Raw genomic sequence first — 23,695 nt, 5'->3', positions numbered from 1 at the left:
GATTGTCGGCGAACAATAGTTATCGTTAATGATCGATCGTCATGCCTATTAACGAACAATTGTAGTGATGGTCAATTGACCAATAGCCATGACCCTTGGCGACCGATTGTCATGATGGTTGACGACGAATCAATTGTCTTAATCATTGGTGACCGCTGACTGTCTTCACCATTAATTGATGACCATCTTCACCAAGGTTTCCTACACTCTTTTCTATGGATTTAATTCCAACTTTGGCACCATCCCTGATGACCATCGTCAGCTAACCATTGGGTGTCATTTCTGACAATTTCGCCGATGAACTTCCGACCACCAATTTTGAGACCGTTGCTAACCTTGACAAAATTAATAAAAATGAATTTTTGAAAAACTTTGTTTGAATCATTCCAAATGCTCCTTTGATGTAATCACAACAATATTTTTTAAAATATATATTTCTCATTCTTCGATTATATTTTCTTCGGGAGTTTTTTAATAATAAATTATTATTAGATCATTTTTTTTATCATCTCTTTTCTGTTCTTTGTTTTTCCTAGGTTAAAATTGATAACCAATCTATTACGATCTCAATTATAAGTCAAATATTATTATATTAATATATTGATAATATAGTGAAAATTGTAAATATATATCACATAAATCATGGTTTATTTTTAGTTTAATAACATTTTTCATTTTTTTTTGGTCAATTTAACTAGAAACTTAGGACTTATTTGCATTGACATAAAACAAATGTTTTTTTAAAAATCTATTTTTATTTAAACTCTTCTGATAAAGAAGGTTTAAAATATGGCCACTTGACTAAAACAAACTTTACTTGATTTTCTGAAACTCTATTTCTAAATCTTGCATCTTAAACACAATTATTTATAGTTTTAGCCGAGGCATCAAAATCCAATTTCATATGTCCACATACATTTAATTTGCAACAATTTGATTCCGAATCGACACGCCGAACACCCCGTTAAAAGGAATTGGGCGTGAGAGAGCATATAAAATAGAAAGGAGAGGGACTTCAAAACATATATACTTACATGAAGGGATTATTAAAAGGCCCACTGCCTACATTGGTGACCTCATTTGCACTATGTAAAGGGGGTGTCCACATAATTTGTGGTAAGCCTGGCCCCTAATCAATTTTACTCCCAAAATATCTGACCTTATTGAACTATACGTTTATTTTTTTTATTTTTTGCTATCTTGAAATTTAACTATTAAATATTCGTTTATCAGAAATTTGTGAAATCTAAAAGAATAATATAAAAAAAAGAAAAAAAAGAAGAAGAAATTTGTGGATGTTGATCTAGCGATTAATCATACTCACTTCAATAGGATATATTCTCTTAAAAATGAATGAAATTAGTGAAATGAAGAATTCAATACATGGCAATGCTTATTTATATGCGCAAATATGCAATAACAACTCACTTAATTATATTACACACCTCTCATTTTGCTTAAATTTGTTCTAAATAAAACTTAACTTTACTACTTATTGACCTATATTTAGGTACTACAAAGCCTGTCTCAACTCAAATCATATACACATTATTTTTCATTAAAATATCCATATTTGGTTCCATTTTGATTTTACACTAAATATACATTTTAAAATAAAATCTTATTTCTATTTCTTTCCTTATCTGATTTACCAAATTAGCAATGTGAAAATTGTTATGAAGTCCACCATTGGATTTTGACTTTTTGTTTGACCTTAGGGAATAGTAAAAAAAAAAACTAGAGTGAGGTTAATTTCAGGGTAATTGATTTAATCTTTTTTCAAAGATCGAATCAAAGAGACCTTAGTTCAATGATACTCCGTCTAACGATTTAAGATTTTAATACTTAATTAACTATATATTCATATTTTGAGTTTGAAAATATAAAATAAATATTTATATAAAATAACAACAACATTAATAAATATAGTATTTCAGGTTATAAATTCAATTATTTTGATAAATTAAAATATGTAATATATAAAGAAAAGTTGTCAAAAATAAAACGTTTAACAAAATATTTACTATTCATAGAAAAAGTATAATGAATTTTGTCTTTTAATAGTTTTGTTCTATAGAATACATATCATTTGCTCTATAGATATTTTTTAAAAAGTAGAAAAAATTGACAACCTATTCCCACTCCATAGAACAAAACTACTAAATATCAAAATTTATTACATTACATTTGATTATCTAAAAAGTGTAATATTTTGTCAAATGTTCTATTTTTGACAATTTTTCTATAAAAATAATATAAAATACATAATAATAATAATAGGAAGTAATAAAATTATACAAAATAAAAAATGATTTATATTCAACCTAACTTTTAGTGAGTAACTATAAGGATTATAAATATAATACACTAAACATATGTTAAACATTGGTTTAAATTATAATTCAATTTATAAACCTGCTACGATTTAGTACAATATATGAAAAAAAAAAGAAATACATCGTTTTCTATTTTCAAATTGCTTTTAAAATTACAAAATTTTACTTTATGAGATTTCTCCAAACTAAAGAAAAGAAGAAAAAAGAAACGAAAACATAATGGTGTTTTGTTTTCCTTTACTTCTACCACCAACCCTCCAAGGAAAAAAAAGAACTCCACCAACCATTAAATTCAGCTCACCAACTCCCTTCCTCTCTAAATTATTGCAAATTGACCCCTCCCCCCCCCCCCCCCCCCCCCCCCCCCCCCTCCTCCAAAAAAAAAAAAAAAAAAAAAAAAAAAAAAACAAGAAGAAGAAAGAAAAAAAGCCTTTAAATTATTCTCACCAACTCCCTTTCTCTCTCTCAATTTCCAAATCCTTTTTGGAGGCGCAAGTTGATGACCTTTTTAGGTCAAATTTTATTCACTCAACATTATAAGAGTTGATAATGTTAAATAATATTTGCTAACTAAATATCCCACAACCCTTCTAATTAGATTAAAATTTTATCAACCTGGAATTCAACTATGCCATGTTTATATTTTCTCATTCAAACTTTTATACAATATATATTTAGAAAAAAAAAAATCAATGTATGTGTTGATGGTATATATATTAAAATCTTTAATTAATGATTATATATATATCAATTATTTAAAAATCTTAACATTTTTATGCAAAGTCAATCAATAAGTAAAAGAGAAAAGATATAGAAAAAACCTCTACTACCTAATTAATGGAGTCAGGTCATTTCACTCTACCCTTCAATCTAATTTTAAAAATATACATTTTTTTTAAGGAATCTAAACTAATTAAAATTTAAAAGTTTTAAGATTTTAATTAATATGATGAGATCATTTAATTATTTTTTTTTCTCTTATGGGTTAAACCTACAACAATTAAAGAGTATATATGTATGAATTAATAATATATAGTTTCTCCTTTATGTTAATTATTTTATTCCATACTTTTACCTAAAGAAAAGTCATCAAATTTGACGTTTGAAAATGAGAGAAAAAGTTAGGTAATGTTGATGATTTCAAATATAATTTATTTATAAGATTATTTTGTTTTTAAATTATTTCCAACTACCACACCCTCTTCCACCACGCTCCTTACTTACCACACACAAACCCCAAACCCCACCATTTTTCTTTGGCTCTCTCCATTAACACTTCTTTCTATTTAAACCCTTCTTCTTAATCCTCTTTCTCACAGAAACCAAGAGATACATCAATATCTCATCATCATCTCAAAGCACACTTCATTCTTTGTATTCTTTTGTTCATATACATCCTTAACATATATGGCACCCATTGATCAAACAAATGACAGCAGCCTTTGCACCATTACTGCTCATCCCGACCCACTCAATTGGGGTTTGGCTGCTGATTCCCTCAAGGGAAGCCATCTCGATGAGGTGAAGCGCATGGTAGAAGAGTATCGAAGGCCTCTTGTCAAGCTTGGTGGTGAAACTCTTACTATTTCTCAGGTGGCTGCCATTGCTACTAGGGACACTGATGTTATTGTTGAGCTTTCTGAATCTGCTAGAGCCGGTGTTAAGGCTAGTAGTGATTGGGTTATGGAGAGTATGAATAAAGGAACTGATAGTTATGGTGTTACTACTGGGTTTGGTGCTACTTCTCATAGAAGGACCAAGCAAGGTGGTGCTCTCCAAAAGGAGTTGATTAGATTTTTGAATGCCGGGATCTTTGGAAGTGGAGCTGAGTCAAACCATATTTTGCCTCACTCGGCTACGAGGGCCGCGATGTTGGTGAGAATCAACACTCTTCTTCAAGGCTATTCGGGTATTAGATTTGAGATTTTGGAAGCCATTACCAAACTCTTGAACAATAATATCACTCCTTGCTTGCCACTTCGTGGAACCATTACTGCTTCTGGAGATCTTGTTCCTCTTTCTTACATTGCTGGATTGCTCACTGGCCGACCAAATTCTAAAGCTATTGGTCCAAATGGAGAAAGTCTTGATGCAAAAGAAGCTTTCCAACAAGCTGGTATTCCATCTGGGTTCTTTGAGTTGCAACCAAAGGAAGGGCTAGCTCTTGTCAATGGCACTGCTGTTGGGTCTGGGTTGGCTTCTATTGTTCTCTTTGAAGCAAATATTTTGGCTGTTTTGTCTGAGATTTTATCTGCCATCTTTGCTGAAGTTATGCAAGGCAAGCCTGAATTTACTGATCATTTGACCCATAAGTTAAAGCATCATCCGGGCCAGATTGAGGCAGCTGCAATCATGGAACACATTTTGGATGGAAGTTCTTACATGAAAACGGCTAAGAAGTTGCATGAAATGGATCCTCTTCAAAAGCCTAAACAAGATCGCTATGCCCTTCGCACTTCACCCCAATGGTTGGGTCCATTGATTGAAGTTATTCGATTCTCTACAAAGTCTATTGAGAGGGAGATTAATTCAGTCAACGATAACCCTTTGATTGATGTTTCAAGGAACAAGGCTTTACATGGAGGCAACTTCCAAGGGACTCCAATTGGAGTCTCCATGGACAACACTCGTCTTGCCATTGCTTCAATTGGAAAGCTTCTTTTTGCTCAATTTTCAGAGCTTGTCAATGATTTCTATAATAATGGGCTACCCTCAAATCTCTCTGCAAGCAGAAACCCAAGTTTGGATTATGGATTCAAAGGTGCTGAGATCGCAATGGCTTCATATTGCTCTGAGCTCCAATACCTAGCAAATCCTGTTACTAGTCATGTCCAAAGTGCTGAGCAACATAATCAAGATGTCAACTCTCTTGGTTTAATCTCATCAAGGAAAACAGCTGAGGCCATTGACATTCTAAAGCTCATGTCATCCACATTTTTGGTTGCTCTTTGCCAAGCAATTGACTTGAGACATTTGGAAGAAAACTTGAAGAATGTAGTGAAGAGCACAGTAAGTCAAGTGGCCAAGAAAGTTCTCACCACAGGTGTTAACGGTGCACTTCATCCATCAAGATTTTGTGAAAAAGATTTACTAAAAGTAGTTGACAGAGAATATACGTTTGCCTATGTCGATGACGCATGCAGTGCCACTTATCCATTGATGCAAAAACTAAGACAAGTTCTTGTTGAACATGCTTTGGAAAATGGTGAAGATGAAAAGGATGCAAGCACTTCCATTTTTCAAAAAATTAGAGCTTTCGAGGAGGAATTGAAAGCTATCTTGCCGAAAGAAGTAGAAAATGCAAGATTGTCATATGAAAATGGAACATCCACAATTGAAAACCAAATTAAAGAATGCAGATCTTATCCACTGTACAAGTTCGTGAGGGAGGAGTTGGGAACTGGATTGTTGACTGGAGAGAAGGTGATATCTCCAGGAGAAGAGTGCGAAAAGGTATTCACGGCTCTTTGCCAAGGAAAGATGATCGACCCAATTTTAGAGTGTTTGAAGGAATGGAATGGTGCTCCAATCCCCATCTGCTAGTTATATTGCAACCAAACCGAAGGATCCAACTGTTCAATTTACTGATGGATAAGAAAAACAAGCCCTTAGCCTTAATTATTTTGTTCTGTTTTTTTTTTTCAGTTTTAAATATACATCAACGTGTAATATTTGGAAAAAGTTTCCGTAATTAATATTTAACGTAAATTTCTTATATTTTTTTTTACTAAAAAAAAGTTAAAATTTTCTCTTTCTTAAAAATAATCTTAAGCTGAACAAATCTAGGGATTTTTTTTTTCAAAAATAGAAAAAAAAAACATACTATTTACCTTCTGAGAAAAATACCACTAAAAGAAAATTTTCATTATATGAATTATAAATATTTTGGTCAATTATGATAAATCACATAGACTTAAAATGTTAAATGTAATATTGTGCTAGATATATGTATATATTATATATAGGAAATTTAAATGGTATATTACATAAAAAAATAAATAAATAATGCATAGCAATTACTAATCAGCAATGGTCATTTTAATAGGTCATAATTATAAAATATTTTTGATCCATATAAAATAATATTAGTTATTATCATTATTGATAAAGTACTACGTAGGAATAACAGTGTACTACATATTAGATTACTGATAATTGTATTCAAATGTCAATTTCATACAATAAAAAAGAGGTTTTTCCAAACAAACAAACAAACAAACAAACCACTTACAATTACACTTTAATTTTTGTATAAATTATTGAGAATTTATTACATTTCTTCTACATTTCAAATGGAACTCTCAAAAGTTGAATCTATAAAAGAAGACAGCAACGGTTATCTACCAAAGATGGCACATGATATTTTATCAAATTAAGCACTTATTCATATGACGTTAATTTTATAATTTATAACTGCAATTTATTTTAATTTACAACATAGTTTATCTATAAAGTTGTGTTAATAACTTCTTTAAATTAATATTTGAATTATCAAAATAAACTTTTATCTCCACAATCATTATTGATTGACATGATCATACACTTCAAGGTAAATACTTCATTCGATCCATCGTCTCTACAATTGTTGTATTAAAAAAATTGAACTAAAAACTAAAATATATTGAGACATTTTTCAAATATAGGACAATGAACTAAAATATTTATAAAAATATGAGGAGAAAGTAGTGTAGATAAAAATAGTTAAATGTGTTAATATAAAAAAAAAAGAATGCAATGTGTTTTCCGTTTGAATATGTGCATCACAATGAGAAATGAGAAATATGTAAATTAATTTGTTAATAAAAATGAGTTAGGAAGTTACATAAAATGATGTTAATTAATTGTTAATTATGCTGCCTAAGTAAGGGCGTTGAGTTGTCAACGAAAACATGCATTTCCTAATTTGAAAAATGTGCTGCACCTTCCTTCCTTCCTTCCTTCCTTCCTTCCTTCCTTCCTTCTCATCTCCGCTTTCCTTTGCCTTTCAACCAAGCGTTGACCATCACTTCTTTTCCTCTTTCTTAATCCCATTTCTTTCAAATATTTTTATTTTCTTTGAAAGAAATCTACACTTCCGTAAGAATTGAATGCATTACTAATTTTTTTTTAAATATAGTAATTTATGAAGCTTCTAAATTCAAAATAAATGTATGCAGATTATATTTCAAATTAAATATCACTACAAGAAAAACTACCTACTATGACAGTTGTTCCATCCCAAATTGAAAGGAGGGAAAAAAATAACTGTCATTAAATGTCAAAGAGCGCGTTTTTGGAGGGAAAAGGCGGCGTTTTCGGATTTTCCAAATACATGACAGTTATTTACTGTCATAATATGTAAAGGTATTAAAAAAATTAATTAAATATTTTTTAATTTAAATTTATTAAAATAAAATTAATTTTAAAATAAAAAAAGGAAAGAAAAGGGACCAAAACCCTCATCTCCTCACGCAAAAATCCCTCCATCCCTTTCTTCTTCAAACGCAAAATTCCTCCCTTCCCGTCTCCTCCCTGAACGCCGCCGGCCGCTGCTGCTATCCTTAACTTCTTCGTCTTCCAACGTCACCGGCAGCTGCTACCGTTTCGATTTGAACGCCTCATCTCCTCTCCGTCAACGCTGCTGCTACCCTCTGTAAGTCTTAGTTCATCTCCCTTCTCTTGAATCCTCGAAGAATTTTTTTTTTTTTTTTTGCTTTTTCTTTCATGGCTGCCGGGAATAGTTCATCTCCCTCAAAAGGTATGGGCTTACCGCACCATTTGACGTTGAAATGGGAATTGCACCAAGGTTGGACAGATTAATAACATATTGAAGAAAGAGTATGACGGTTTCAAGTAGACCAAGAAGTCGGAAAAAGTGAAAGACGTAAAGACTTGAATCAATTTTGGCAAAATAGTGAATGAAAACTTTAGAGAGTACTGGGTCTTGATAGTGATGAAGTCATTTCCGTTTTCTTTCTTAGTTGCAGATCAATGATGGTTCTTAACCAATTTGGGATGAATTAATACCAACAACTGATTAAACAACTAGTGAAGAACATGCCTCTTCAATCCAACTATTGGTTGGTGTTGTTTCTCATGATGGAATGTAAGGCTTTTTCTTTTCATTCTCTTCTTATTTCGTGTCTGCGTGTCTAAATTTTCATGATGAAATAAGACTTAATTCTTTGTTATTGCTAAATCAGGAGAGTTTATTTCACTACAAAGAATGGAACTCTGCTTGAACTATCTGAGCTTGAGCCTCCAAGGTAAAAAGTCAGGAGGATGAGTCGAAAAAACAAACACTTAGCTTTCAAAGATAATTTTCCCTTTCAACTAGCATTTGAGTGAAGAGAAATCTTATATTTTTTTAACTTTGCTACTGAAAATGAATAACAGATTGGTAGATCACGGCCAGCCCCGTGACGCCAATGTTGCAGCAGTAGCAGATGTTGCTTGTTTCAGAACAAAGATTGTGTATACAATAAGGTTCTTAATTTTTATGTCTATTTATGTGTGTTTCTTTAATTTTCATACCTCTAAATAAAAGCTTCATAATGAACACAAACCTCAACAACATTGTTCTATTTATTGGACAATAATCTATGTTAAACAAACCTCAACTAATGTAGAGCTTGAACTGATCTAAGAAAGGAAAGAAAAGAAGGGCTAATAGTTCATTTTCAAAATGCTATTTATCGAATTAGAAAGATAAACTTTGAGCTCTCACTGTGGCCTCATTCAATCATTTCTCTCCTTGTTCATTATTTAATGAACTTGTATTCTGAATGCTATTGTATTGTGTTGTGATAAGATTTTGGAGAGGAAGCATAATGATCTGTATTTACTTGAATTGATATGGAATACACGAGTTGTAAACTAGAAAGAGCTCAAAATTTTCCGTGAAGAGCTTGAAAAACAAATGTCAAGTAGCTATAATGTTATTTTGATGAAGCTTTGAATGCTCTATGACATATAGTAGATGAAGCTTTGAATGCTCTATGACATCATTATGTTACTAAGGAAGACAAGTCACTACAAGAAATTGGGTCTACTATGACAGTTCATTTATCCAAAAAACAGATTTTTTTTTTCTTTTTCTTGTTTATTTTCTACAATTTTGTATATAACTTTCTTTTTCTTTACTTATGCTTGGAAAATCTTTTTTGCTAAGCTAATTCTGACTCTCCAAATTCCAATTTAAGATATATAAAATAATTTTTTTTCAGTTTTTAATTAGACTGTTAATAATGGTTCAACTATGCTTACATAGGGCATTAAAGAGCATTTTCAGTTGTATGCCTACATATGTTATTTTAAGTTTCATCAGTTGTATCTTTATTACTTCAAAATGGTCAATTGATCACTCTTTCATAAATTCAGTTCTTAAAGTGGCATCATTGATTTGTATCTTGTATAACTTTGTTTATTATTCATTTGATGGTAGATGATAGGAGGGATGATCCTTTGGGTCTCCTATCAAATTAATGGACCTACGAGAGGCTTGGTTTATGAAGTTACTGTTGATTATTCGTAACTATGTTTCCTACGCAATGGTTCGTCATGAAGTGCTAAGAATTCAAGAAAACAAAGTGGAGTCGTTGACTTGGGAGGATTGGGAAGTTTTTAAAGGATTACCAGGTATAAAGTTTTTGTTCAATAATTAAAACTTTTTTTCACAAATATCTATCAAAATTATAGAGCAACCTGCTTAATTAAGAAATAGGAAATGACTTTGTTGATGAGTATTACTGATATATTTCCTGTATATGAACCTTTGCTTGTGTGCTTTCTGAATAGTTGCAATCAAGTACAATTAAATTTGTTGTTATTGGCTTCTGTTGATGAAACAAGTAAGCAAAATAACTTATTGCCAAGCTTTAATTTCTAGAAAGGGAAGAATAACTCTCATAATAAATAGATGATTGTTTAGCCGGCAAAAGTATTTCAACTACGTACGCTCCAATTTTCCTTCTTCTTTCTTTCATCTCTCGCACTGTAAGCTTTCCTTCTTCCATTTCTTCTCTTCAAATTTTCTTTCAATCTTTGACACTGAACCACAGATTCCTCAGTTTTCTTCATTACCATGGATGCAGTGCTGTGGTCCGCAATCCTAAGGATCCGTGATCTCTCACATTTCCACTCTCTCTCCATTTCTTCTTGCTTTATTTGTGTAGATGCTGAACCTACGTACCAGTCCGTCAGAGCAACAACACACGAAACCGTGATTGATGTAATATCCTTTCCCTCTCTTTTCGCCTTTTTTTTTTTAAATTCCTCAATGTTCCAGCGTTGTTTTTTTTTATGCTCCTGTGATTGTTATGAGTTTGATTTTCGTTTCTGTTGGAAGGATTTCGATATTCGATATGATTCTTAAATCTCTCTATCTCTGTGTTTGGTTGTTTCCTGATGTGTTACGTTGGGAATATAAGTTTTTCTGAGGATTTAGTCTTCGAATAACGGTTTTCTGCTTCATTATTCGGAGTTCAGGATGTTTGTGGTTACTGTATAGTGTATGTGCCTTTTTGTGTAAATGCATTATCGTTTTCGCGAGTAATCTCTTGTGCTGAAACTTCTGTATGCATTTGTTTTACTTTTTTCCTCGAGCGTTTCGCTCTTGCACATTTGTGAGATTTCGATTAGCTTTTCGATGTTTTTCTTTATATAGATATGTTGAAATTTCCATTTGAAACGAGTTTATGGTTTGAAGATGTTTGAGTTTTTGCCGATGAGCAGTGATATAAGAAGAAACATGCCAAGCGAGCTATGGTTTTCTTTGCTGTCTTTTTCAAGATTTAAATATGTTTTCTTTGAAGTTGGGTTATAAGCCCTCACTTGTACAAGTAAGCAAAATAACTTTCTTCATGGTTGAGCCATTTGGAAATTATCAAGATCAAAGCTTCTTGTTGGTGCTCATTTTCAAAATCATTTTTACGACCCTTTTTAAGTTATTTGTAGCAATTTGAGGTCTTTATTGTAGCTTCTTGGACTATTTTCCCATATTTCTGTTCTTTTCTTCTGCTTTGTTCCTTTGTTAGGTTCTGTTTTCATTGTTTCTTTTTTCTTCTTATCTCTTCCTTCTTCAGATAAAACATGAAAAGTTGATACAGTACGCACTTGCCTTTGTAGTTTTTGCTTGATAATTGAGAAACAACTTCAATTGCTGTAGAAGTTAGGTTATAAGATTCATTTCTCTTCTACTTTCATTGGCGAAGCCTTTTGTTTCTTTTTCTATCTTCTAGCTCTACACATACTTTAGTAGTCCAAGTAGTAATTTTTAATTTATGCTCCAGGTTGAACTCAACCAAGTGATGAGTATATTTATAATTTATTTTGTAGTTTCCAAGGTTGCGAGTCGTTTTTTTTAAGTAAGATTAATTGTTATGTAAGTGACGTCTGTGAGTTTGCCAATTTTATTTTGAATTCTTGAATTGTTTACTTATTTTTTAGGAGAATTCTTGAATTCTTGAATTGGTTTTCTAGTAGTTTCTCAGGATAGAAATGGTTTATTTGAGAATTCAAATCATACACTTTAGGTCGGGTATCGACTTTTCAAATAGATTTAGGTTCTTGGGAAATAACTAATGAAAGATTAACATGACTATAACAGCTTCTCTTTTGTAATAGGACTGAATTTGGTTTCGAGCTAGTTCTTCCTGCTCCACTGTTGCCAAATGTGAGGATGATGAAGAGAATCAAGTGGTTCCAATGTCGCCACCACCTCCAGTTTCGAGCTAGTTCTTCCTGCTCTCCATTGTTTCTTCTTCTTTGAATGATTTTAACTAGATCTTAAGAAATCTGAGGTAATGAGTAAATGTTTTCGCATTAATTATTATATTTAACTTGTCTTTAAATCTTATGAATGATAGTATACCTTTCTATGTTAATTTGTTTATGGTGTATGGGGTTATAGAGATTATGATGATGAAGGAAAAATTTTCAAAATGGTTGCTTGTTGAAGATATGTCAAGCCATGGAAATAGTATTAACTTTTTAACTTTAAGATAGTCATAATTATTCTTGCAATAAGGAGTGGTATTAAATAAAATATGAGTTGCTAAGTTTCAACACCTATTATAGAAAAGAATAATTTATTGCCAAGCTTAGAAGTTACTATTGTTGAAGTGTGTAAGTGCTGTGTTGTTGAAATGAATGTGTATTGTGTTGCTGAAGTGAATGTGTTGTATTGTTGAATTAATTTTGTTTTATTTTATTTTCTTACTAGGTTTTGTCCGAATCTATTGGAGCAGCGAAACCATATTTGTGGCAATTCATTGATGTATAGGCATTTTTGTAGGTTTGGTAGGAAAATTTCCGGTTTAAATGTACTTATTTAAATAGCTAGCTTGTTCGTAACAAACCATATATGTACCAACACTTAAAAGCGAAATTATAAAGTGTATGTTTCTTTATATCAAAGCGTCACTGTTTCTTTCCATACGTGATTGTATTGGTCTGTGTAATGGTAGGGTAACATGAAAAACAAGATTCAATAAAAAAATAGTGCAAGCAAAACAGTGACTAAAAACAAAATTAAGACATTTAAATGTAAAAAAAAAATTGTCATAAAAAAAGTTTTATTGACAATTAATTAATGTCATGGAAACTGAAATGATGACAGTTAATAAGTGTCATAAAAGATAAATAATGACATTTAATATCTGTCATACAATATTAACAATGATAGTTATTCGCTGTCATAAAATGTAAACAATGACAGTTATCTGATGTCATAAAATATAAACAATGATAGTTATTAACTGTCATCGAAAATAAATAATGACAGTTATAATCTGTCATAAGATATTGAATTCGTGACAGTTATTCTATGTCATGAAAAACCACATTTCGTGACAGTTTTGGGGAACTGTCATAAAATACTTTCTATGACTGCCGCATCAATGACTGCAAAAAACTGTCACGAAAGCTTTTAATGACAGCATTTAACTGTCATCGTAGGTCCTTTTTCTACTAGTGTATGGAGGGTGATGTAAAAGAAAATTGATATAAGAGTTTTTTTAAATGTATGATACACGTCCCAAATTCATACAAATATATGATAGGTATTTCCTTGTGTTGTTTAAAAAATACTTATACAATTTAGAAAATAAAATTGTAAATAACTAATGGGTTTATTTTATTTTGTTTTATTATTATATATATATATATATGTTTGGTATGACTAACGGACGTCAAGGGTTGGTGAGATTTGAAAAGTAACTAATTTAATGTTTGGTGAGAAAAATATTAATATTTTATCAAATTATATTATATCCTCTTAAATAAATAGAAGCCATTCAATTTTTCATGATCCAACTTCAATTTTGAGGATATAACACACCACACACACTCTTGTTATTTGAAATACATTGACCCAAATAAAAATATCTTTAATTAAAAAAAAATATTTACGATGGATAATAATTTTTAGAATAATTATTAAGTATGTAGCAATATTTTTTAAAAATTGTAAATATAACAAATTTTGTCGTTGATAGACTTCTATCACTGATACATTCTCATAGTTTATCGGTGATAGATCAATATTTGCTATATGATTGACTCGATAGATTTTGTTAAATTTTGTTATATTTGTAATTTTTTTTTAAAAATGTTGTTATATACTTAATTATTTTGAATCTAAATTTTATATTTACAACTATTTTTTAAAAAAATTTTAATGCATGAAATCAAACACATTTATATATTTTTTCCGGTGGATTAATGTTGAAAACACATTTTTTTTGTAATAAATAACTTAAATTTAATAAAGTGCTTCAAAAGAAAAAAAAAAAAAAAAGGAAGAAATTGAAGTCTACGATCACCCAAATTTGACCAATGAAAACATAAATACAAATACATATATTATTATATGCAACTTCTTTGCACCAACCACAAGACTTGATGATGAACTTTCGCTTCCTATTGGTCTCGCCCACCACAGCGCACCTACGACTAAATTGAACAATATATTATATATATATGATATGATATGCGCCATTGTATTCTATTGTATTGTATTGCTTACTTTCACTATCTATTGTTTCTTTATCTTCACCAACCCCACCAATTCCCTTTGCTTTTTTCAAAATTAGATCACACACACTAACCATTTTCCTTACTCGATCTATTTAACCCCTTTCCTCTTCTTCTTTTTCCACAACCCCCACCCACCTCCCCAAATCCTCTCACACATTACCAGTTGTGCTATTCTTTCTTTCTTTCTTTCTTTTGTTCATTCTTTCTAACAATGGCTTCTTTTCAAAACATTGAAGACAACTTGTGTCATACCCATAGTGATCCACTCAATTGGGGGGTGGCTGCCGAGGCTCTCAAGGGAAGTCATCTTGATGAGGTGAAGCGCATGGTGGAGGAGTACCGAAGGCCTCTTGTTAAGCTTGGAGGTGAAACTCTTACTATTTCTCAGGTGGCTGCCATTGCTACTAGAGACACTGATGTTATTGTTGAGCTTTCTGAGTCTGCTAGAGCTGGTGTTAAGGCTAGTAGTGATTGGGTTATGGAAAGCATGAATAAAGGGACTGATAGTTATGGTGTTACAACTGGATTTGGTGCTACTTCTCATAGAAGGACCAAACAAGGTGGTGCTCTCCAAAAGGAGTTGATTAGATTTTTGAATGCTGGGATCTTTGGAAGTGGAGCTGAGTCAAACCATACTTTGCCTCACTCCGCTACGAGGGCCGCGATGTTGGTGAGAATCAACACTCTTCTTCAAGGCTATTCGGGTATTAGATTTGAGATTTTGGAAGCCATTACCAAACTCTTGAACAATAATATCACTCCTTGCTTGCCACTTCGTGGAACCATTACTGCTTCTGGAGATCTTGTTCCTCTTTCTTACATTGCTGGACTACTCACTGGCCGACCAAATTCTAAAGCTATTGGTCCAAACGGAGAAAATTTTGATGCAAAGGAGGCTTTCCAACAAGCTGGTATTCCATCTGGGTTCTTTGAGTTGCAACCAAAGGAAGGGTTGGCACTTGTTAATGGCACTGCTGTTGGTTCTGGGTTGGCTTCTATCGTTCTTTTTGAAGCAAATATTTTGGCTGTTTTGTCTGAGATTTTGTCTGCCATCTTTGCTGAAGTTATGCAAGGCAAGCCCGAATTTACTGATCATTTGACCCATAAGTTAAAGCATCATCCGGGCCAGATTGAGGCAGCTGCAATCATGGAACACATTTTGGATGGAAGTTCTTACATGAAAACGGCTAAGAAGTTGCATGAAATGGATCCTCTCCAAAAGCCTAAACAAGATCGCTATGCCCTTCGCACTTCACCCCAATGGTTGGGTCCATTGATTGAAGTTATTCGATTCTCTACAAAGTCTATTGAGAGGGAGATTAATTCAGTCAACGATAACCCTTTGATTGATGTTTCAAGGAACAAGGCTTTACATGGAGGCAACTTCCAAGGGACTCCAATTGGAGTCTCCATGGACAACACTCGTCTGGCCATTGCTTCAATTGGAAAGCTTCTTTTTGCTCAATTTTCAGAGCTTGCCAATGATTTCTATAATAATGGGCTACCCTCAAATCTATCTGCAAGCAGAAACCCAAGTTTGGATTATGGATTCAAAGGTGCTGAGATCGCCATGGCTTCCTATTGCTCTGAGCTCCAATATCTTGCAAATCCTGTAACTAGTCATGTCCAAAGTGCTGAGCAACATAATCAAGATGTGAACTCTCTTGGTTTAATCTCATCGAGGAAAACAGCTGAGGCAATTGATATTTTGAAGCTCATGTCTGCCACATTTTTGGTTGCTCTTTGCCAAGCAATTGACTTGAGGCACCTAGAAGAGAACTTGAAGCACACAGTTAAAAATACAGTAAGTCAAGTGGCGAAGAAAGTCCTTACCACTAGCTCTAATGGCACGCTTCATCCATCAAGATTTTGCGAGAAAGATTTACTCAAAGTGGTTGATAGGGAATACGCCTTTGCTTATATTGACGATCCATGCAGTGCTACTTATCCATTGATGCAAAAGTTGAGGCAAGTTATTGTCGAACATGCTTTAAATAACGGAGAGGGTGAGAAAGACCTAGCTACTTCAATCTTTCAAAAAATTGGGACATTTGAAGAGGAATTGAAGACTGTTCTACCCAAAGAAGTGGAAAGCGTAAGGTTGGCTTATGAAAATGGAGATGCCACCATTGAGAACCAAATCAAGGAATGCAGATCTTACCCACTATATAAGTTTGTGAGAGAAGAGTTGGGCACTAAATTGCTAACTGGGGAGAAAGTTATATCTCCAGGAGAAGAGTGTGAAAAAGTTTTCACTGCATTATGCCAAGGAAAGATGATCGACCCAATTTTGGAATGCTTGAAGGAATGGAATGGCGCTCCAATTCCTATATGCTAATACCGCAAAAGGAAACTAGTCACAACTATAGAACATAAAAATAATATCATATTTGTTTTTGTTATTTCTTTTAATCTTCATTTCATTTTGTATCAATCAAAATTCAAGTAAAAAAATTACTTGTTTCAATATATAAATTAGTGACAAATATTTTTAACTAAATAGAAATAGTCTCAATTTTTTCTCCATGAACGTTTGATTACAAACAAAAAAGACAAACTTTTCAAAAGACAAGTTGTAACAAATTGAAATTAACAATTTCAATTATAATTATAATGCAACAATAACTTATTAAATGGGAAACAAAAAGTATTTTATTTAACCCATTTTAAAGTGGTTTGGTTTTGTATGATGTCCATCATCCAACCTCCATTTTAATACCTATCTTTATTTGTTTATTTTATGTTTCTAATATAGCACTTTTTGCTCTCCTCTTGTCTAGCTAATATGTCATCAATTTGATGATGGTTAATTATCTTTTATTTTTTAGTTCTCAAGGTAGGTTAAAAGTAATCATCAAAGGACGACCATGCCCATAGAACAAAATGATTTTGTCATTTGTTTAAAAAACACCACTATTCTTTACCAAGTTGCACAATATTAGACGCTATAATTTTGATTTTCATAAACATTTCAAAATTATCTTTCAAGTTGAGAACTTTTTAGAATGTTGGATGGAAAAAACTGACATGACTTTGATTTGAGACAATGTGGTGATAACTAGGAATCTGTAACACTTACTTAACTTGAGTTTGAAGAACGACTTTCAAAAACCTTAATTTTTTTTAATGTTTTTTTGGCTTCCTATGATGATTTTATAAACATTTATCAAGGTAAATGGTAACATATAATCTTTCTTTGAAGAATATGAAATTAACTTCTAAAATAATTTGACAAAGTTAACTTTTTTTTTAACAATTTAACCAACTAAGATGAATGAGAGATAAAAGGACCAAATCTAGCAAAAATAATTTCTTTTATCTTACGTTTGTGATTAGAGTGATATTCACAATTTTTTTGAAGACTCAACTCTAATAAAAATAAGAAGAAAAAACTACATGAACTAATCATAATAAAACAATTAGATGAAACAATGTGTCGATCTAATAAAATTATAAAATTCAGAGAATAATAAAATTAAAAGGTAGCCAACTGCCACTGTTTTATTTGATTTATGGGTTTTCGTTTGAGAATAATCATCTCAAATATATTCTACTATACCTTTAATAAATATGAAAGATATTTTTAACACAAAGCTTCCAAACACAAGAAGGACCAGATATCTGATTCTTTTTTTTCTTTGTTAAGTACATTTTCGGTTTTGAAGAAATTATTCCTACGTTTAGTTTAATTTAATGCATGAATTTAATATAATATCTAACACGTTTTTTAATGGAAATAGACATCCTCAAACAACTTGCTCTATTACTATCTTAAATTACTAATTGACCAAAATAATTTTTGAAAAATAATCTCATTTATCTCAACACTATTTTTATCATTAAAGACGTAAGTACATTGATTCAATACTTTTATGAATGTGTAGATCTAAAAATAAATTTTAACCAAGAGTTAAAAGGCATATTTAAATTAAAATCTGAACTAAATGAAATGGAAAGTCAAAACTAAAATTACTAAAAACTTACCACGATTGAGTAATTGAAATTTGGAAAAGAATTGATTTCGATTTCGAATTCCCACGATTTTTTTTTTTGTTATAAAATCCATAAAAAAGAAAAGTATAAAAATTTATGGTGGAATACGTAACAATTTATCAAATAGAAACTGTGCCTTTATTCAATTTAGTAAAATAAAATAAGATAGGAGGGGAAAAAATAGAAAGTACAAGTCAAATGGAATAAATATCTAAGGCACCAGCGGATCTAGCATAGGTCCAGGGGAGTTTGAGCCCCCCTCAACTTTATTGTCTTTATATAATATATATAAAGAAAGCTATTTGATTGTTAATATTTATCATTAGCTTAGTGGTTACTTTAATTGTCAACCCCCTTCTACTCATGTTCAAATCTTAGCTATGTAATCTATTTTTTCATATTTTTCTTTTGCCTCTCTCAATATATTTTATAGATCCGCTACTGGTTGAAGGCATGATCTGTGTTGGCTGTTTCCTGTGTTGTAAAATGGGTTAGCAAATCGGAATTGGAGCACCGTTCCACTCTTTCAAGCACTCTAATATCGAGTCTATCATCTTGCCTTGACACAAATCTGTGAATACTTTATCACACTCTTCTCCCGGAGATATCACCTTTTCTCCTGTTAGCATTTTTGTTTTCAACTCTTCTCTCACAAATCTGTACAAGGGATATGATCTACAATTCTTGACTTGATTTTTAATTTTAGAATTTCCGCTCTTATAGGCTAACCTTGCATTTTCAACTTCTTTTGGTAATATTGCCTTTAGTTCCTCCTCGAAAGAAGCAATCTTTTGGAAGATTGAAGTGTCTGCAACCTTTTCATTATCACCATTTGTGAGTGCATGTTCAACGAGAACTTGCCTTAACTTTTGACTCAATGGGTAAGTAGCACTGCATAGATCATCGATATAAGAAAATGTGTACTCTCTTTCGACGACTTTGAGTAGATCTTTCTCACAAAATCTTGATGGGTGAAGTGTCTCATTAGAGGATATGGTCAATACTTTCTTGGCCATTTGGCTAACTGTGGTTTTCACGGTGCTCTTCAAGTTTTCCTCCAAATGCCTCAAGTCAATTGCTTGGCATAGAGCAACTAAAAATGTAGACGACATGAGTTTCAGAATATCAATGGCTTCAGCTGTTTTCCTTGAAGAAATTAAACCTAAAGAGTTAACATCTTGATTGTGTTGCTCAGCACTTTGAACATGACTTGTCACTGGATTTACAAGGTATTGAAGCTCAGAGCAGTATGAAGCCATGGCAATTTCAGCTCCTTTAAATCCATAATCCAAGCTCGGATTTCTACTTGCAGAAAGATTAGATGGCAAACCATTGTTGTAGAAATCATTGACAAGTTCCGAAAATTGAGCAAACATGAGCTTCCCTATAGATGCAATGGCCAATCGAGTGTTGTCCATGGAAACTCCAATAGGTGTTCCTTGAAAGTTGCCTCCATGTAATGCTTTGTTTCTGGAAACATCAATCGAAGGGTTGTCATTGACTGAATTAATCTCTCACTTAATAGATTTTGTAGAGAATCGAATCACTTCAATCAAGGGACCAAGCCATTGAGGTGAAGTTCTTAGAGCATATCGATCTTGTTTGGGCTTTTGGAGGGGATCAATTTTGTGCAACTTCTTGGCTGTTTTCATGTAAGAGCTTCCATCCAAAATGTGCTCCATAATTGCTGCCGCTTCAATCTGACCAGGGTGGTGCCTCAACTTATGAGTCAAATGATCGGTAAATTAAGGCTTTCCTTGCATGACCTCAGCAAAAATAGCAGAAAGAATCTCGGACAAAACGACCAAAATATTTGCCTCAAAGAGAACAATAGAAGCCAATCCAGAACCAACAGCAGTACCATTAACAAGAGCAAGACCTTCCTTAGGTTGCAATTCAAAGAACCCAGAAGGAATATCGGCTTGTTGGAAAGCCTCCTTGGCATTAATACGTTCTCCATTTGGTCCAATGGCCTTGGAGTTGGGTCGCCCAGTGAGCAATCCAGCAATGTAAGAAAGAGGAACAAGATCTCCAGAAGCAGTAATTGTTCCACGGAGAGGCAAGCACGAAGTTATATTATGGTTCAAAAGTTTGGTTATCGCTTCCAAAATCTCAAATCTAATACCCGAGTAGCCTTGAAGAAGAGTGTTGATTCTCACCAACATGGCCGCTCTAGTAGCTGAATGGGGCAAAGTATGATCAGACTCAGCTCCACTTCCGAAAATTCCCGAATTTAAAAATCTAATCAACTCTTTTTGAAGAGCACCACCTTGTTTGGTCCCTCTATGAGAAGTAGCACCAAATCCAGTAGTAACACCATAACTATCGGTCCCTTTGTTCATGCTCTCCATAACCCAATCACTACTAGCCTTAACACCAGCTCTAGCAGACTTATAAAGCTCAACAATAACATCAGAATCCCGAGTAGCAATAGCAGCCACTTGAGAAATAGTAAGAGTTTCACCACCAAGCTTGACAATGGGCCTCCGATACTCCTCAACCATGCGCTTCACCTCATCGAGATGGCTTCCCTTGAAAGAGTCAGCAGCCACACCCCAATTGAGTGGATCGTTAGGGCCAATGCACAAACTCTCCACTGAACCGTTCTTCTGTTGAAAGTGAGCAAATGCCATTTCTATACAAAAATGGATTTAAAAGAGAAAAGGGTATTAGAGATGAAGAACTAAGCTTCTGTCTTTTGGTTTAGACTTAGAGAATTGATTTCTGGGTTGTGGAGATTGGTAGTGGAAAATTGTGTTTATATAGAGGTATTTTTTTGTGTAACTAATTAGCTTGTGTTTATACAGAGATGTAGAGAATTTATTTCTAACTCCTGAGGTGTGTTAGGTAATATAAGTGTCAAGGAAAAGAGGAGGAAAGAAAGAAGAAAGAGCTAACTGTAAAGTAGTTGGTAGAGTCCACATGGTGTGAAAATGGTTCAAAGAAGATTCATATAAAATTCTCAATTGGTCAAAGTTTTTAGGCCCTTGGTGGTTATGTGTGAATTTCTTGTCCATTTCTTTCAAGAAAAAAAAAATCTTTACTTAGATATTACTTTTCTTTTCAGGATATCATTTTTCTAAATTTTATTTATTTTCATTAAATATAACATGTGGAGTAATTTAAATATGGACTTGTGATATTTTTAATTGAGGATATATATTTTGGTTGAGTTATCGATTGACATTTTATTTTATTTTAAAATATTGTGGCTTTTTTTTTTTTTTTTTTTTTATGACAACCATACTTTTGCACATCTGAATTTTAGGATAGATCAATTAATTAAATAAATATTTTTTTATTCAGTAAATGTGAAGTATTGGTGTATAAATATTTCAACTTCAAGGAATTTAATAAATTTTAGATCAGTCAAAGGTACTGAAGTTTGTGAACTAGTAATTCTTTTTCTAAATAAACCAAAGTTTAAATATTATACCACTCTCCCTCTTTTGATTTTGATTTATTTTTGTTTTTTAACTTTTCAAAAAATATTCACTATTAAAACTTGATTATTTTAATTCCAATTTATAAAATTTTATGTACTATGTAAATCTTTTAATACAAATTTATAGTTATAATTAAAAAAAGGAAGATGTTGAGGTTTACTAATTTAAGAAAATTAGGTTAAAAAAATCATCGAAACAAAAAGAGGTAATTTGAAATGAATAGAAAGAGATTGAAACAACAATAAAAAAATTTAAATAAATACTATTTTTGAAATACATAAGATAAAAAATAAAATTGGAAAAAAATAGGAGATTGATTATTAATGATGCAATGATTGGCATTCCATATATCCACAGAATTGGAAGTCTATAGACTATACGTTAGTATTATTATTTATTTTGTTGTTGAAGGAGTTTGGTGAGGGTCAAATTTGTCATATTTGCTATATATATATATATATATATATATATATATATATATATATATATATATATATATATATATATATATATATATATATATATATATATATATATAGTATGGTCGTTAATGTGAAATATGATTGAAAGCCTCATCTTTGAATGCCTCATCTTTGAATTCATAGTAAAGTTTAATAATTCCAACCCATTAAATATTATATCACTGAAGTAAAGTAGACCGTAAATTTTTTTGCTGAATACTAATAATTAGATGAGAGAGAGAGAGAGAGAGACAAGGGGTTGGTGAACTTAAATGGATGCTAATTAATATTGTAACTAAGATTAGTTTTATCATAATTAATTAATTTGGTAGATAATTTGTCATATGATAATAATAGTCTCCTATCTTTACTCATAATTTAATTCATTATTTAATTTTGTTGCCAAAATGAAAAAAAGAAAAATTAACCTCTCAAATGAAAAAAAAAAAAAAAAAATTAACCTCTTCAATTCTGTCACCCTAACAAAGAAAACCCATCCTTCCATGAAATAGTGTTATTTTCAACCGTAATTATATTTCAACAATAATTCTATCATGTATATAGTAATATTTAGCAATATTTTTATTTTAAAAAATTTATAAATATAACAAAATCTATCGATGATAGACTTTTATATATTGTTTATAAGTTTTAATAGATTTTACTAGATTTACATTTTTTCTTTAAAAGTATTATATATACTAATATAATAAATCTAGCTGTTATATTTACAACTATATTTATTTTCAATTTAAATTTTGTTTTTTTTTTTTAAGTTTTGTTGTTATGTGTTTATTTGAGTTGGTTGCCTCTTCCTATCCAAAATCATCCATATTTTATGTATAAATTTGATGCCCTATGCGAGGATATTAAAAAACGCATTTGAATAATAATTTCTCAATTATATATAAGCAATATTTTGTAGTATAATTGATTGTCTAAGTACAATAGAAGACATATAGTTTATTGGATTAAGGAAGTTACCTAAGTGTGACTTTTATAAGCTTATTTTGACCCTAATTATGATTATTTAAATATATTGTAAACAATAATGACGGGAAAGATTGATCTAAGTTTTGATTAAGTTAAATCTTGATGCCAACATGCACTCAATTTCTTAAAATTGGTAGTTCAACCTCTCTTTATTATACGTTTTTTCAATAAAAAAATGTTCAATCTATACGTGATCAATGATTCTCTTATACTCAATTTTAGTTAAAGTGAATTAAACCCAAATTTAAAATTATTAATCAAAGTATATTACTACCTATATTTAAAATCAATTATGCATATGCTTCAAGGGATAAGAGCACTTGAAAGTAATAGTTGAATTGCAACATAGAATGAATTCGGTGTATCGTAGATATTCATAAATAGTATATGAAAGTACTGAAAATGAATAGAAATTCTTTGCTAACACTCAAAATAACTATTAGAAAAAGGT

At 31.6% G+C, this 23,695-nt stretch overlaps 2 protein-coding genes, 1 long non-coding RNA gene and 1 pseudogene across 7 annotated transcripts; 3 read left to right on the top strand and 1 right to left on the bottom strand.

The window, feature by feature from the left end:
• Nucleotides 1–3,565: 3,565 nt before the first annotated feature.
• LOC103491176 (phenylalanine ammonia-lyase-like) lies at nt 3,566–6,051 on the top strand. Its single transcript, XM_008451017.3, has one exon. It carries the CDS (start codon nt 3,744–3,746, stop codon nt 5,877–5,879), a length of 2,136 nt encoding a protein of 711 aa, XP_008449239.1. The 5' UTR covers nt 3,566–3,743; the 3' UTR covers nt 5,880–6,051.
• A 1,711-nt stretch (nt 6,052–7,762) lies between these two features.
• On the top strand, nt 7,763–12,724 carry LOC127150589 (uncharacterized). Of its 4 annotated transcripts, XR_007823008.1 has the most exons (9): nt 7,763–7,968; nt 8,122–8,199; nt 8,297–8,421; nt 8,519–8,581; nt 8,712–8,801; nt 9,760–9,953; nt 10,376–10,545; nt 11,940–12,115; nt 12,538–12,724. It is a non-coding gene; the product is annotated as an uncharacterized LOC127150589 (long non-coding RNA). The 4 variants fall into 4 exon arrangements; XR_007823007.1 differs by lacking the exon at nt 8,122–8,199 and having other exon boundaries at nt 8,303–8,421; XR_007823009.1 differs by lacking the exon at nt 8,122–8,199 and having other exon boundaries at nt 10,409–10,545.
• Nucleotides 12,725–14,337: 1,613 nt separating this feature from the next.
• On the top strand, nt 14,338–16,837 carry LOC103491175 (phenylalanine ammonia-lyase). The gene has a single exon (XM_008451016.3). It carries the CDS (start codon nt 14,563–14,565, stop codon nt 16,687–16,689), a length of 2,127 nt encoding a protein of 708 aa, XP_008449238.1. The 5' UTR covers nt 14,338–14,562; the 3' UTR covers nt 16,690–16,837.
• A 1,648-nt stretch (nt 16,838–18,485) lies between these two features.
• Nucleotides 18,486–21,093, bottom strand: LOC103491173 (phenylalanine ammonia-lyase-like; annotated as a pseudogene). The gene has a single exon (XR_007822904.1). The product of XR_007822904.1 is annotated as a phenylalanine ammonia-lyase-like (transcript).
• Nucleotides 21,094–23,695: the final 2,602 nt, after the last annotated feature.

This window comes from Cucumis melo, chromosome 8 (assembly GCF_025177605.1).
Source record: "Cucumis melo cultivar AY chromosome 8, USDA_Cmelo_AY_1.0, whole genome shotgun sequence".
NCBI classification, from domain to species: Eukaryota; Viridiplantae; Streptophyta; class Magnoliopsida; order Cucurbitales; family Cucurbitaceae; genus Cucumis; species Cucumis melo.
The sequence above is the reverse complement of the archived record's forward strand: the minus strand, read 5'-3'. Positions and strand labels throughout refer to the sequence as shown.

Excerpts from the sequence above, each read along its gene's own strand:
- LOC103491176 (XM_008451017.3), top strand. The coding sequence starts at position 3,744 with ATGGCACCCATTGATCAAACAAATGACAGCAGCCTTTGCACCATTACT.
- LOC103491175 (XM_008451016.3), top strand. The coding sequence starts at position 14,563 with ATGGCTTCTTTTCAAAACATTGAAGACAACTTGTGTCATACCCATAGT.